Raw genomic sequence first — 13,729 nt, 5'->3', positions numbered from 1 at the left:
ATTCCCATCCAAATACATAGCACTGTGACCACTCTGTCCTCGTTTCATTCTTTCTCTTGTTGATTTCCTTATAAAGAAAAATAACCACCCTGCATTTAATTGGCATGGCCTTTGTGGCAGTCTGACTAAAATACCTAGGTAGTCTTGAGTTTGGTTCTTTGCTGCTTTTCTCCTTTACATTTTTTAATTCCTTTTTTATTCCTGGCTAATGACAACCTCAGTGTTCTGTGAAAAGTAAAGTGGATGGATGCAGCATTTAAAATTAAGCCTTCTTTTGGTCTCCTGAGCTGGTGCAGGCTGTACATTGTGAGTACAGATCTTTGCAGCTGTACAGGTTTGGCCAGTTCTTCTGATACATCCCATGGTAGTGTACTGCATTGCTTTGAATTTGGGAATACCCCAAATTTCCTTACTCTGTGGTATAGTCCTTAATTGTTTCCTCTGAAGTTCCAAAACTGACTCAGGCTTTGAAAGTTTGCTTTAGCATGTATGTGCATTAGCTGCTTCTGCCTAAAAACAAGGCTGCCTTCCAAGCATCAGCTGTTGAAAGAATAATTGGGAGAATTATTTAATGCAATCTTTGTCTTGCAAAAGCTTCCTTAGGTAGGTCAGACACACCTTGTGGCAGATGGCAAGAGGACTGTAATATAACATGATACCATCTTGGAGTGTATCGTGTGAGTTTTTTCTGACGTGAACATAGTTTTGGGTTTGGATGGTAAATCCATCTTTTTGAGCTCCTTGAAGTAAAACTCATATGCCTTAGAAAACTGTCCTGTAGAGAAAGAGTTTTAGCTGTGGCTTGTGAAATTTACCTTTAAGAAATTACTTTGCTTCAGTATAGTATTATCTTGATACATTTTGGTGGCAATCACTGGGGGTTTTTGTTGAAAAGTTGGTGCTAGATCTTTACCCTTGCAACAACTTACTGTGTAAATATTGGTTGCCCAGAAGTTTGACTCCTGCAGGCAAACAGTAAAAAAAACCCCACCCTGTGTGTGTGAATACTTTTAGTGCACAATATGTAGTGTTTTGCTTTCTCTGAGGGAAACTCATCCTACCTGCCAGCAATATTTAGTCAAACTGCAGGGTTCTGTTTAACTGGCAAGGTGTGACTCGATGCAAGACTTTTTTTTCAATTGATTTTATTTGCAGACATGCAAATGTATCTCAGTATAAGCAGGAGAGTTGGTTTGTATGACAAAGCAGATGATGATGAAAACTGAAATAGCAAGCAAATGCAATGTCTTATTCTGGACAAGCCAAGCTACTTCTTTGCATACAAGTGCAACAGTTTAATGACAAGTGGGTTGCAGAATATCTGCGTGAAACCAACGTGTCAGAGCAAGCTGTTCCTACAGGAACCACTCATCAAACAGCAAAAGCAGTAAAACTCTTGGATACCAAACAGTAGAAGTGGGAGCCTCTCAGGGGACTAGTCAGACTTGCTCTTGTGTGGTTTTAGCCTTACCGGAGTTTGTCTTTCTGCCTGGCACTCACTGCAGAGATTCCCCATATTATTATTTCCCACTCCATGTGCTTAACCCTCAGCTTGCCTGACCAGCTGGCCTCAGCTGAAGTCAGCAGAATGGTGGACACTTGGATCTCCTGAGCTGGATGTCCCAGGTGCTGCAACCAGGGCCCTGTGCTCACACAGGAACATGCACACGCTCCCTGGTCATCCTCTGCGTGACTTCTACTCTTCCAGACTGCAGGACGCTTTCTGTGGCTTTGGTGTTTGTTGCCATGTGCATTTCTGAGGATCTGCTTCACAGATTTTTCACCTCAGAAAGGATTATTTTTCAGTGGCATCATAAAAATGTGGATGGAGTGGTGTATCCTCTGCCTGTTAGACGTTAGGTGAAACATGGTGACTGTTGTCCACTGAGCAATAGCACATTTTGATGAGATGAGTTACTTGTCAGACCATCAGCTCTTTGATAGGAGGGCCTCTGGTAGCCCAAGACGTTTCCAGCTCCCTCATTAGTATGTATGTAAGTAAATGATCCTCTCTCAGGCTGTTTCAGTTATGGAGAGAGACTGAGCACGGATTGCCTTCCTTATTTGCAATGGATATCTGATCAGCCTGTCTGCATTACTGAGTTTTGCCACGGGGAGTGTCCAGGAATTGAGAGTAAAATTTCCCTGATTCTTGAGTTGATCAGAATTTTGGACTTTTGTGTGCTTAAAAAAAAGGGACTGCAGAAAACAGAACTGATCACATTTCCTATGTTCTTGTGAGGCTTGTAGCACATGGGTGATTTTGATGCTTTATTTGGAAACATTTTATTGGTAATGGAGAAAGCCCATTATGTTGTGGTTTAAAATAGTGACAGCTGTCTTTGTGGGTAGGCACTGAGTCATTCAGATGTGTGAGGTAGGGTGGATACACAGGCATATGCTTTTTAAATGAAATACATCTCTTTAAAATGACTACAACTATATTTGCATTAGGCACCAGTGTTTCTGGCTTAACTTATTCTTAGGTACTCTGCCCCTTACATATCTCTTCAACAAAAGACACTGAAAATGCACTGAGGCAGTGAGCTGATCCATGACAAAAGTAGCTTTTTTTTGTCCAAGTACAGTGGACTATTTTCATTTTAGTTAGAATAATCTCAATTCCTTTAGGAAATGACTGAGAGCTGAAAAGCAGTTCTTTGTCATGTTGTACCCTCTTTTTATTTAGAGAAAAGAGACAGATTTATTGTTTTCTATGTGTGTGTTTTAGGAGTTTGGGTTTTTTGTCTTGAGCAGAAGCAGTTGAATTCATTAACTGTGTGATTTTTTTTTTTAATGCTTGTTGAAGTTAGTAAGTAGAATCAGTCTTTCTCAGAGTAAATAAACACTGATTTGCTTGTGTTGTTTCTATTTTAAAACAAACAGAAGTGGTGGAACTAAAACACCAGAATGTCTTGCTTAAATTCCCTCTGTCTAAAAGCATTGGATTAATTTTGGAGCCAATTGCTGATAGTGTACTTCGGCTTTTGAACACTCCAGAGGGTTTGGGGCTTTTCTCTGCTATTATGTCTTGAGATATGTATGAATGTGTGTATATTTCTTTCTTTATTATGATCAATATATTTTTTTGCATTGAATGTGACTGAATTGAGCAGTCACTGGTGCTGACAGGTAATTTATATGGCTGCTGTGTGGCTCTCAGGACCTGCAGATTTAGGGTCTTTGCTGTGTGATGCTAGAAAGCTTTCTTGCCTCGTTGATCCTTACACTTTCTCAGCCTTGGGTCCTGTCAGGTCAAAAACCACTTGGTGCAGTGTATGAAAATATCTTCTCACCTATTGTTTTCTTGGAAGAATATGTGTTGTAGTCATTCTGCTGTTTAAAGAGGACTGCCACATCTCAGGGAACAGAGTGCCTTGTAGCACATCACTGTTGGTTGCCATCACTTCTTGTAAAACTATATTAGTGGTATCTATTGTGGACAATCTGTTCCTTCTTTGCCTTTTCCTTTCTTTTCTGTCTCACCTTTACCTTCCACTTGTCCCCTGTGTGATTACATGGAATTTTGCCATGCAATGGTGAGAAGCCTGTAATTTCCTGCCCCAGCTTTTTCTGAAACACTAATCTGGTAAATACAGCTGCCTTACTTCAGACTTCAGATTACGTTCTGAACTTCCTTATTTGCCTTTTAGAAACAGTTGTGTAACTTCCAGTGTTTCTCCTGATTACAGGAGTAAAAGCATGAGGCTTAAGTGGCTTGTTGCTTTTACCTTTTAAGCTTTGCATCTAGTCAGGATGGTATAAAATGCATCTGAGTAGTGCTTTAAGGGACTGGTAAACCTGAACTTTTGCCTGTGGGCAGAGTTATGTCCTGGGTACCTCCTTATAGCAGTTCTTGGTACTTATACTTTAAGGTGATTGTTACTGCAGATGGTTTTGTAGATCTATTTTGTTTTCCTTCCAAGGTACATGGATTGATTACATTACCTTTACATAGTACTATATTGCAATTGAAGTTATGCCAGTGTGTAAAGCAGGCAACATCATCCGTGGCTGTTTCTGTGTAAACTTAGTAAGTTAGATTGCTCATGAAGTTATGATTAGGCTTTAGTAATGTGCTTATGTAAGGCCAGGGTATATACTCCATCCATGTGAAGAAGCCTGTTCTTGCTATGCTGGTTCTATTGGCATTGTGTGACTTGCTAAAGAGAAATAGTGACCCTTCTTCACAATTCATGTCTCATCACCCATAGCATAGAAATAGCACTCAAATTAGCTCTCTTTAATGTAAAATTAGTTGATTCCCTGAAATAATTTCTGTACTTGTAGCCATTTCACAAACACTTGTGTAGAAAACAAATCTGCCTGTAGAAATGATCAGAAATAGAGGTGGAAAATGGAAACTGAGAACTTGCATTTCATAACTCTTTTCTTCATAGGTATGTTGAATGACTAGTGATTCTGAAGTCCATTTGGGTCAATTGCATTATCTGTTAATATTGACAGTCTGTTTTTTGAAGAGGAACCTCAGATAGGCCATTTATCTGGTCCATAAGGTTTAAAAGGGAAAAAAAACCCCAACCCTACTCTGAAGTCTAGTGCCGTGGGCATTTATCCATCAGTTTTGCTGGCAGACCATTGCTTAATTTTGTGTGACTTAAGCCTTTACCACTGTGATCACACTGAATTGAATGATCAGTATTACAGCTCAGAAACAGAAGTATTACAAATGTGTGCATCTTCATGTGTGGACATCAAAAAGATGTCTTTTGACTTGAGGTAGGGGTAGGGACCACCATATTGCCTGAGAAAAACATCCCTGCTGGCAGCTTTCTTGAAAGGCTTGTATTTTTGCAGTTGTTTCTAGTTTCTTGCCACACTGCACTCTCTGCTACAAGCCCGGGTACAATTACAGAAAGATATAAGTAAATACATCACAAATTACTGTGTATTTACTAAATGGAAAAGGTTCTGAAGATTTCTTACTAAAAGCCAGGGTTTTGATGGTCCTTAGAAACAGTGACTTGTTTTACAAACACGTAACTCATGTTTCCATTTCTGTTCTACATCTACTACCTTGCTCTAAGACAATTATATGAGCATGTCACAATGCTGTACAGCTTTGAGCAGTTTTGAGTGCAGACTTGAACAGGAAGACACAGTCAGTCTTTGCATGAGTTGTATTTTGCCCTGATGTCTATTTCTTTAAAAAAGTTTTAATGGTGCCCTTGCCTAGTGAGGTAGACCTGGGCATCACAGAAATTGTCTGCAAGGCGAAGTAAACAAATTATGCTTTCTTGGGAAAGAACAGAAACTGGTATAAAAGATTTAACCCACTTAGATGAGTAGCAGGTTAATTTGTGTAGTCATAGCCATTCTCCCTTTTCACTTGGCAGGCGTGGGAGAGATGCTGCAGCATGTATGCTGGCATTTTGGCAGTGAGCATGTTCCCAGGAAAATGGAACTGCCCATTCAACATGGGAATGTAAGCTTTACTGAATATATTGCTGATTGGGCCAGACTGTTTATAAACAGATGAATTTTGTGTTCCTCAAGCAAAGAACTGTTGTCACTGTTTCTTTCTTGTAAGCCATTTACAAGTTGTCTTGATCCAGCAGCATGTCTTCAGGTTTCATTCATGTGTTCAGTTAAAGAAATAGTATTCAAACTGAAAAAAAACCCCATCTTTTTTCATGTTTACAGTTTCTTGCCTACAAGTTCATTGAAATGTTTAGATATTGGATTTCAAATAAGGGAAGGATAATTTAATATACTGAGTCCCTAATGCTTGTTTTGTTTGAAGATGTCTGTCTTACATATCATCCTTTTTCAGATGTGTTTTCATGTTCCTTCTCATTTTGCTTGGTGCTGAGGTGTCCACTATAGTGTTCAAGGATGTTAAATGATGTCTTTACCATCAACCTATTAACAGCAGCTGTAGTATTGTGTGTTGACTTAAAACCAAGCTGAAGCTGTTAAGCAAATGCAACTGCATGACAGAGAGACCTGACCAAGTGTTCATTGCTTCTGTGGACAGATGCAGTACACAGTTGTTACTGGAAAACTGTTCTTAAGCCTATGACTGGTAGATGAGAGCAAATGTGGAGAGAGGATTTAAGCTGTCTGCATGTATTGAGTGTCTAAAACTGAACTGACAGTTTGATAGGATTCAAGATGGGGGAGTGAAGGAACAAAGGATCCTCTTCCTTCCTGGAAACCTTAGGCTAGTAGTGTATTTTTCTTTCATTGAGTAGCTTCTGTAATACATCCCTCAGGTAGCAGACAAGTGATTTTAAAGACAATATCTTCTGTGGAGTTGTAAGAAGTACATTCTATGCTTAATTCCAACTCTCCCTTCCCCATAATTAAAACAGCTGAGTATATGTGTTATCTTTTCTGGACTAGGACCAAGAGTTAAAAACATCAGCTTAAGCAATTTCTTAATTTTTTTCTGTAGTAGCTGTAGTCAGCTACAGATAAATACAGATTTTAAATGCAAGTTCCACTCTAATGATGGCAGTGTAATGGGAAAATCTTAGCAATGTGTGTTTACTCATTAATTTGGTGTCATGCACAGCCATTTAGTGTATAAAATTCATGTAGTATATATAAAGCTAGTCCTGCTCCAGTTCCTGTCTTACTAATGTGAACGTGGAGAAAATTCCTATGTGCAAACAAGTAATTGATTCCAGTCTGGCAGTTTCAGGCAGCCATACAGTAATCCTGTAAACCAGATAGTTCTGTTTTCTCCACACAGATTAGAATAATTCATAGATGAGCTGTGAAAATACTGTTATTGATTTCTCATTAGGTTGTGTTTTTTTGTGTACAAGTCAAGCAATAATTGTGGAGAGTTTGACAGACAGGCTTTTTGGAAACAACCAGAATGTGCTTTTCTGTTAGCGTTTTGACTGTTGAGGCTTGACATGAAACACTCTCAGGTGAATAAAGCTGAAAGTTAGCACAGTGATTTTTGCATTCCAGAGGTTAAGGTCAAGCCCTGGTATTTGCCTGACACTAGTGAGTGCTTCTCTTCAAGCTCTCATGACCTGTAGTGTTTGCATCTTTATCTAGAGCAGCTGTTTTCCACTTGGCTGCGTGGTGGTGGTGAACAGCTTCCAGGTATCCATCCATTAAGGGACTCTTGAGATTCTTCTCAGGAGACAGCTGGATTTCTAGTTGTTGTTTCCTCTTAAAACACCTCTCTTCGTGTGACATGGGCTTTGTGAAGTGACCTTGCAGAGTTTTCGTCTTCAGTGGAGGAAAAAGATACCCATTCTTAAAGTCCCCTGTAAAAACAATGGCAGACTGGCTGTATACCATTGCCTAGAGTCTGTTCAGGGGATTAAGTCACACACCGTCCAAATAACTTCTCTCTCTTTAATGCAGAGTGCAATCAGTGAGAGAAGAGTGGTGCCCTGTGTTGGGCTATGGTCTCCTTTTGTCTGACACGTTCTTTGAAATAGAGTTTTGCTTTAGTCTTAAAAGCTACATACCAAGCCTCTACAAATCAGAGAGTGTAACTATATTTAAAGTTGAGGTTTAAAAGGAGTGAAGCAGGAATACATACTGCTTAGAAATGCAGGTTTCATTGCAGGTTATTTGCAACAAATTATATATGTAACTATATATGAAAAGGAGTCGGTGGAGTTCATAGCCGCTTTTATACATTGTTGGCATTTTGAACTAGCGTTTGTGTGGCCTCCCCTGAGAACTGCATCTGCAATGAGATTAAAAACTTATGATCAAAATGAGGAATAACCATATATAACCTTTGGCAATAGCATATGAAATAAAACTCTTTATTCCTTTGCCAGTTTTACTTTCCTTTCTGAAATGTCTGCTCTGTATCTGTGTGTGTGGTGAAAATTACCCACGTGTTCATTAAGCATATGAAGGAGGGAGGCAAAAGAAGCTGGTTTAAAGGGATAAAAACTCCAACTTTTATGGATTTAGAATACTAAATAGAGCAAAAAGTCAACATAAATTGTACCTATTCTCCTAGGGCCCTTGGTGAATGTCCATACAATGGCTGAAAAATGTGCTTCACAAAGATAAGAGCTTCATGTTCTGATAAGGTGTTTGAGGTGCAGGTACTCTTCAGTGTTTTTCATGCCACAGATGGTTTGGCTTTAGAAAAATCTTTGAGCTTGCTTTCTTGCAAGGTCTCAGTCACTGCTGCATTCTTCATCCTCTTCCAGCTTGGTGCTATCAGAGAGGAAAATGGTGCAAGGGAAGAGAAGTTTTGCTTCTTGTTAGCAAGCAACTCTTTGTTCTTGGGTGTGTATAGGTGTGTCTGTGTATCTGAACAGTAGAAACTCAGGCAGCTACCCACCCCATGCTCTGGAAACACCATAGTAGGGAAAGCAGGAGGAGCTGGGCCAGAGGCAGAGCACTGCATATGAGTGAGTTGGAATGGAGAGGAGGATAGTGGAGGAACACATTTCCCTGGCTCCATTTGCATCCCTGGATGTGTAAGTGCACTCCTGAATGCTCCAGTGCAGCTCCCCAGCATTGCTCCAACTATATATTAAAGAAACAGTGGTTAGTGCTTCCCCTTTTTTTATGATTCCCTTCTCAATTTAAATTAGCTTGCTGCAGAACAGGTCTTATTTCTGTCTTTGGGAGAGATGGTATTGTACACAGAAAATAGCAGTGCTGTCACTGAGGGCTTTACAAGGCCTGTCATAAGGTTTGCACATTCTGGTTTTGTGTAGCAAAGTTTTCCTTGGGGCTACAGGATAATGCTGTGTGTTGGAGCAGGAGTGTGGGATGCCAGATGCAGAGCTCTGTCTGAAGACATTGTTTCATAGTCCCTCCAACTTAACACCCTGAATATATGCCTTAGGTGACTCAGCAAAACCTTGACATGTTTTCTGTGAAGGACAGTGCTCTCTGGAGCTGGGGGATGTGCTGCTTGCCAGCCCAGATACAGAGCAGCAGCTTAATTCCACCCTGCTGTCCTGGAGTAAAGGGAGTTGGAACACACTGCAGTATTTGCTGGAATTTGGTTATGGATTCTAAGTGTGACAGATAGTCCTTTCAAAATGAAGATCTGCTCTTCAGAAGTGTTTTTATTTGCCTGTGCTAATTTGCTAGCTTGTGTTGCTTACTGAACACACCTTTTGCTGGGCACAGACACATAGTTCTAGGCAAAAACCTGTTACTGAAGAAAACTAGTTTTGCTGGAGGGAGTTGTAACAGAAACTCTGGAATGATGTGTGGCTTGCTTTGTGTGGACTTAGTGTATTAAATACTTTGTAGCTTTATGAGTTTGCTGTGAAAGCATAGCCCATGCTGTTCCAGATCTTTCTCTTGTTCAAATTACAACCTGATTTTTACGGTTTCTTGCAGGCCAGCCCTCCAGATCTCTATATTGAAAGATTTAACGTAGCTCTTGGACAGTATATGGGAGCATTGCAGAGCATTGTGCCTCTTTTCATATATATGGTAAGTTTTAGAAAATTCTTTTCCAATAAAGTATGTCCATGCTGACTGAAAGTGAAAAGAATAAAATGCAGCTATAATGATTTTTAACTTGTAGAACCTATGATTCCTGCCTAGTTTTGACACTTGGGAAACAGTACTGAGGCGAGAGGAAGAGAAGGGCAAGGTGTGCTCTTCAATGTAGTTCTGCAGTTGGCTTCTGCCCTAACATTTTGTTCCTAGGAGTGGGGGGAATGATTTATTTTTTTATGGGGGAAAAAAGATATCCCAAATAGTTAGGTCATTCTTTATATATTTTTGAACAGAGATAGTTTATTGGCTTGTTTTATGTTGGCTTGGTAGTTTGGGCAAGTTACAGAGATGATTGTTTCTTGCTTTTAAATTGCACAGATTCAGACAAGACAAAGAAATATCTGTTGGAAATGTTTATGTCACTTGATAAAGCAATTTAGAGTGTTGACTGGATGAAGACTAATTTATGTTCAGAGTTCTGTCAGTCATACTTAGAGAGGTTCAGAAACCGTGGGCTGTGTTTGTCACGCTGATTTTGTAATTTATGAAGTCATCTATACCTCTGAAACAGTTTATGATTTGCATTGTTTTTATCAAAGTGCCAAGACTTTTGTTGCTTTTTTTTTTGTAGTCATGAATAACTAAAACTTCAAATTTGTCCTTCTCCAGAAAGTATTCTTGCATTGGCATTACTTACAAGTAAAAACTAAAGAAAGTATTTATTGGGAAAGAAACTTTTGTCTTGTTTTTTTTTTAAAGATGGGGGGAAGTTTTCAATTGATAAAGATTTAAATTGATGTAAAATAAATCTCAGTTTCCTAAAGTTAATCCTTGTTGGCAGCCTCCCAGAGTTGGGATGCAGCATCTCCTACAAGGGTTGCCTATGTTTCAGTGAATGCACCTGAAACTATGTAATTCTCTATTGTCTTTCAGCATAGTGTCGCCATATAGATTTGTTGCATTAGGAAGAGAGATTGCCCTTTCTTGAACTGAGTGTTTTCTAATGTACTCATTAATACAGAACAAAATCCTTTGATACAGCTTCACTTGTAAGTTAAGGGGTATGTTCCTGGTTATGTTTAATTTATTCCTGGCTCTTGTCACGAAATGCTGGGGAATTTCTAGGAAGAGCCTTTCACCCCTATTGCATTCAGATATTTTTAGCTGCTAGCCATTTTTTTTCCTCTATATGATGACTTGTCTATTGCAGACAAGTGATTAAGCAGTCTCATAATTTAATAAGGTCTTCTAAAAGTATTCTATGATTCTGTAAGTTGTTCAAGTCTCTACTTTGATTGAGCACTCAGATCTGTGACTGAAGTTCTTCCACCACAAAGTCAAAATCTATCTGTAGTGATAAGACACAGCAACTAACATCTAAAAATCATCAACAATAGACATATAAACAGATAGGTTTGATCATTACAAGCTTTGTCTGTATGACCTAAAACAGTATAATGGCTGAATACTTTCCCTTATCTTTTTTCCTCTTACACAGTTGTGATGTTTTTATCTCCAAAGGGGAAGTGCTTTTTATATCGTCAGTTTTTTTCCCTAGAGTTTGAGGCTAATTGATATCTCAGGCACAGTGAAAATGTGAATGAGTAATAAACAGACCTGTAAAATGGACAGTTAAGTAGTACATTTTTTTTAGTTTGAGTAAAAGAAAAGTGAAAGTACTCTTTGTTTTAAAGGAAGGGTGTGACAGGTGATTTCTTCAGGCAGTAAAACTGTTCCTGCAAACACTTTCTTATTTAAGTGGCTTGATTCAAGTTAGGCCTGACAGTGGCTCAAGTGTTATTTCTTGTTGCCAAATGTCATGCTGATTTGGCTCAGCTGCATAGCTGGTTTTGAAAGCTAATATCAAATTCTCACACTTTTTCTTGGAAATAGTTTATTAATCAGTGTGGTGCATTATGTAGAAAATATCTTTAGAGGTCAGGATGAAAAATGTTTACCTCTTCAGTTTTTATTCTGTGTGCATTTGGAAGTACTTTTATGTACAGCCACTCCTGCAGTTTTACATTGTAGTGTCTAATCAAATGTTCTTGCAAAGCAGCAACAGTTTCCTTTGTTTAGAGAAGTAAATACAGTTAAACAATTGCAAGAAGTGAAAGCCTAATAGTTCTGCAGAATAAATCAGAGTTTTGTAGTTACTTCAATAGCTACTTTCAATGTATTTTTAAATGAAGAGGACTAAACCCTTGAACTCCACCAGAGGTAACAGGACTTTCCTTTTTTGGTAGTGATGTGATTGCTTTAATTGGGAATTTCCAAAGCTGTTGAGTTGTACAGATATAACATGCTTTTAAGTATTTAAAGTATTTTAAGTATTTTAAATAAAAAGGCTTACTGTTTTGCCTTAGGCTTAGTCTTGTGTGTTTTGGTACCAAGAGCAGCACTTTCCTTTTTCCTGATGTGTACTAGACCTTAGTAGTGGTGGGACTACAGGAAAAACGTTTTCTTAACCTACTTACATGTGGTGACCAAGATGTGTTTCAGAGCTTCTCTTGAGTGATGGTTGAGAGAGATGACTTGACAATTAAGGGAGTTTTTGCTGCTTTTACTAGGAGCACTAGTGGTTTTCCTTTTCACATGATGATGGATTTTTTTTCAGTATTATGCTGCTACAGTGGACTTTCCATGAAACCATGGAGACCCAAAGCACCTTTGTCCTTCCACAATTCTGTGGGTTTCAGCTCCTTCAAAAGTTCTGGGATGTAACTGCAGATAAAGCAATTTAAAGTGGAAGTCAGCTTGGCACACAGTGCTTCATTTCTAAAACTAATTCCTAGTGAATAAGAGCTTGCTTTGTAAATCTAAGTGAAGTTATTCTAGAAGCTTACAGATTGTACATCTCACAGGAGGCTGCACACATGAATGAATAAAAATTCTATTTCCACCTCAAGAAGATTAAAATCCGCATTTAGATGGTAGACTTTTTTTCCTAATAGGTTCTCGGTTGTTAATTATGCTTAGAGATGTAGCTGAAAATGGTATCTTGTGGTATTAAATGAGCCTAACATTTATGACCACAGTGGTTTTAAGACAGTTAATTTTTTCATTGCTTCTACAACATTGCCATTCTTACTCTCTGTTACTTGTTGCTTATCAGCTAGAGGGCATTTTGTGTGTGTCTGTACACAGAAATATATGTGAGTGTGTATATATGTGGATGAGATGATAAGCACTCATATATATATATATATATATATATATATATGAGTGCTTATTTCTCTCCTTTTAACATTAACACAATTATTTCCATATTGGTTTGTGAGGTGGTTTGTAGAAGAAATGCTTATCTCTGACTTTTTCAGCTATCTGTTGATATCTGCTTACCATTTACTTGTCAGGTCTTTAGGTGGCTTGACACACTTTTCAAGAAATACTGGTACAACTTAGGTACTGACAAATTCTACAGAAAATCTTCCTGTTTTTTCACTGGAAAGAATGGGAAACATGACAAACAGTCCTTTCAGCACTGTGGATTGGAAATAAAGTACTTGTTAAGTGAGGTTTTCCTGTTGTGTATTTAAATCCATGCAAGTGTAGCATCTTTTTGGAAAGATGTTTCTGAGTGAGCAAATGTGAAGAATATTTTACAGTAAGCACTGTGTTGTAACTCACTCCTTGCAACTACTGGGGTGGTTTTGTTATTTTTCTAGTTATGAAACTTTAGGCTTTTCAACTCAAACAAAAGCATCACAGTTTGCTCATATCTTTGCCAGCTGCTTTTAATGTTAAAAGGTCTGCAGTCTGGGACAGGAACAGAGTAAATTATTTCCTTAGCTAAATGCATCTCGTATGTTACCACATAATGAGTATGAGTAGTTTGACATTGTCAGGTTTAGTTCAGTGAGCAGGTTTGTGCTGAGATGCTCTCGTCACCCCTGTGTGTTGCTCCAGTGGATGTGTGTTAGTTACGTGGTCAGGAAGGTCAAGGTAGAAATCCTTTAAGAAGTTAAGTCTGAAAGACTGTAGTATGGTGTGTAGCTTAACACTTCCTAGAAGATATGTATCTCCAGCTGCTGTGAATTTCTGTTGCAATGACAATTCACCTTTAACCAAAAATATTATAAATGAAGTTACCCTGTTTCTTACAACAAAGATTATTCTATCTGCAGAGCCTTCCCTTCAACCTCTGTTCAAAGAACAGGCTCAAGTGAGGAGGAAACAACTCAATAATAGCCCTAGATAAAATGTTTCCAGGTAGGATAGCTTCAGGGAAGTAGGAAGCTACTGAATTCTTAAGAAATCTTTTCAAGGTTGTTTTCTGTCAACAACAAACCTAAACAACAAATCTAAA

The 13,729-nt window shown here is 38.6% G+C and overlaps 1 protein-coding gene across 4 annotated transcripts in view; it reads left to right on the top strand.

Annotated features, from left to right (window-relative positions):
• The window catches only part of CACUL1 (CDK2 associated cullin domain 1), a 49,688-nt gene that overhangs the window by 12,945 nt on the left and 23,014 nt on the right, over window positions 1-13,729 (top strand). For 3 of the 4 annotated variants that reach the window (XR_009819193.1, XM_062001599.1, XM_062001598.1), the window contains exon 4: window positions 9,316-9,411. The exons of the other annotated variant lie outside the window; for it this stretch is intronic. Coding sequence is in view for 2 of the 3 variants with exons in the window: in XM_062001599.1 (XP_061857583.1) it covers window positions 9,316-9,411 (96 nt within the window). In the remaining variant the exon portion in view is untranslated. The remainder of the gene's footprint in view (window positions 1-9,315; window positions 9,412-13,729) is intronic. 4 annotated transcript variants of the gene reach the window in all.

This window comes from Colius striatus, chromosome 8 (genome assembly GCF_028858725.1).
Source record: "Colius striatus isolate bColStr4 chromosome 8, bColStr4.1.hap1, whole genome shotgun sequence".
Lineage (NCBI taxonomy): Eukaryota > Metazoa > Chordata > Aves > Coliiformes > Coliidae > Colius > Colius striatus.
The sequence above is the reverse complement of the archived record's forward strand: the minus strand, read 5'-3'. Positions and strand labels throughout refer to the sequence as shown.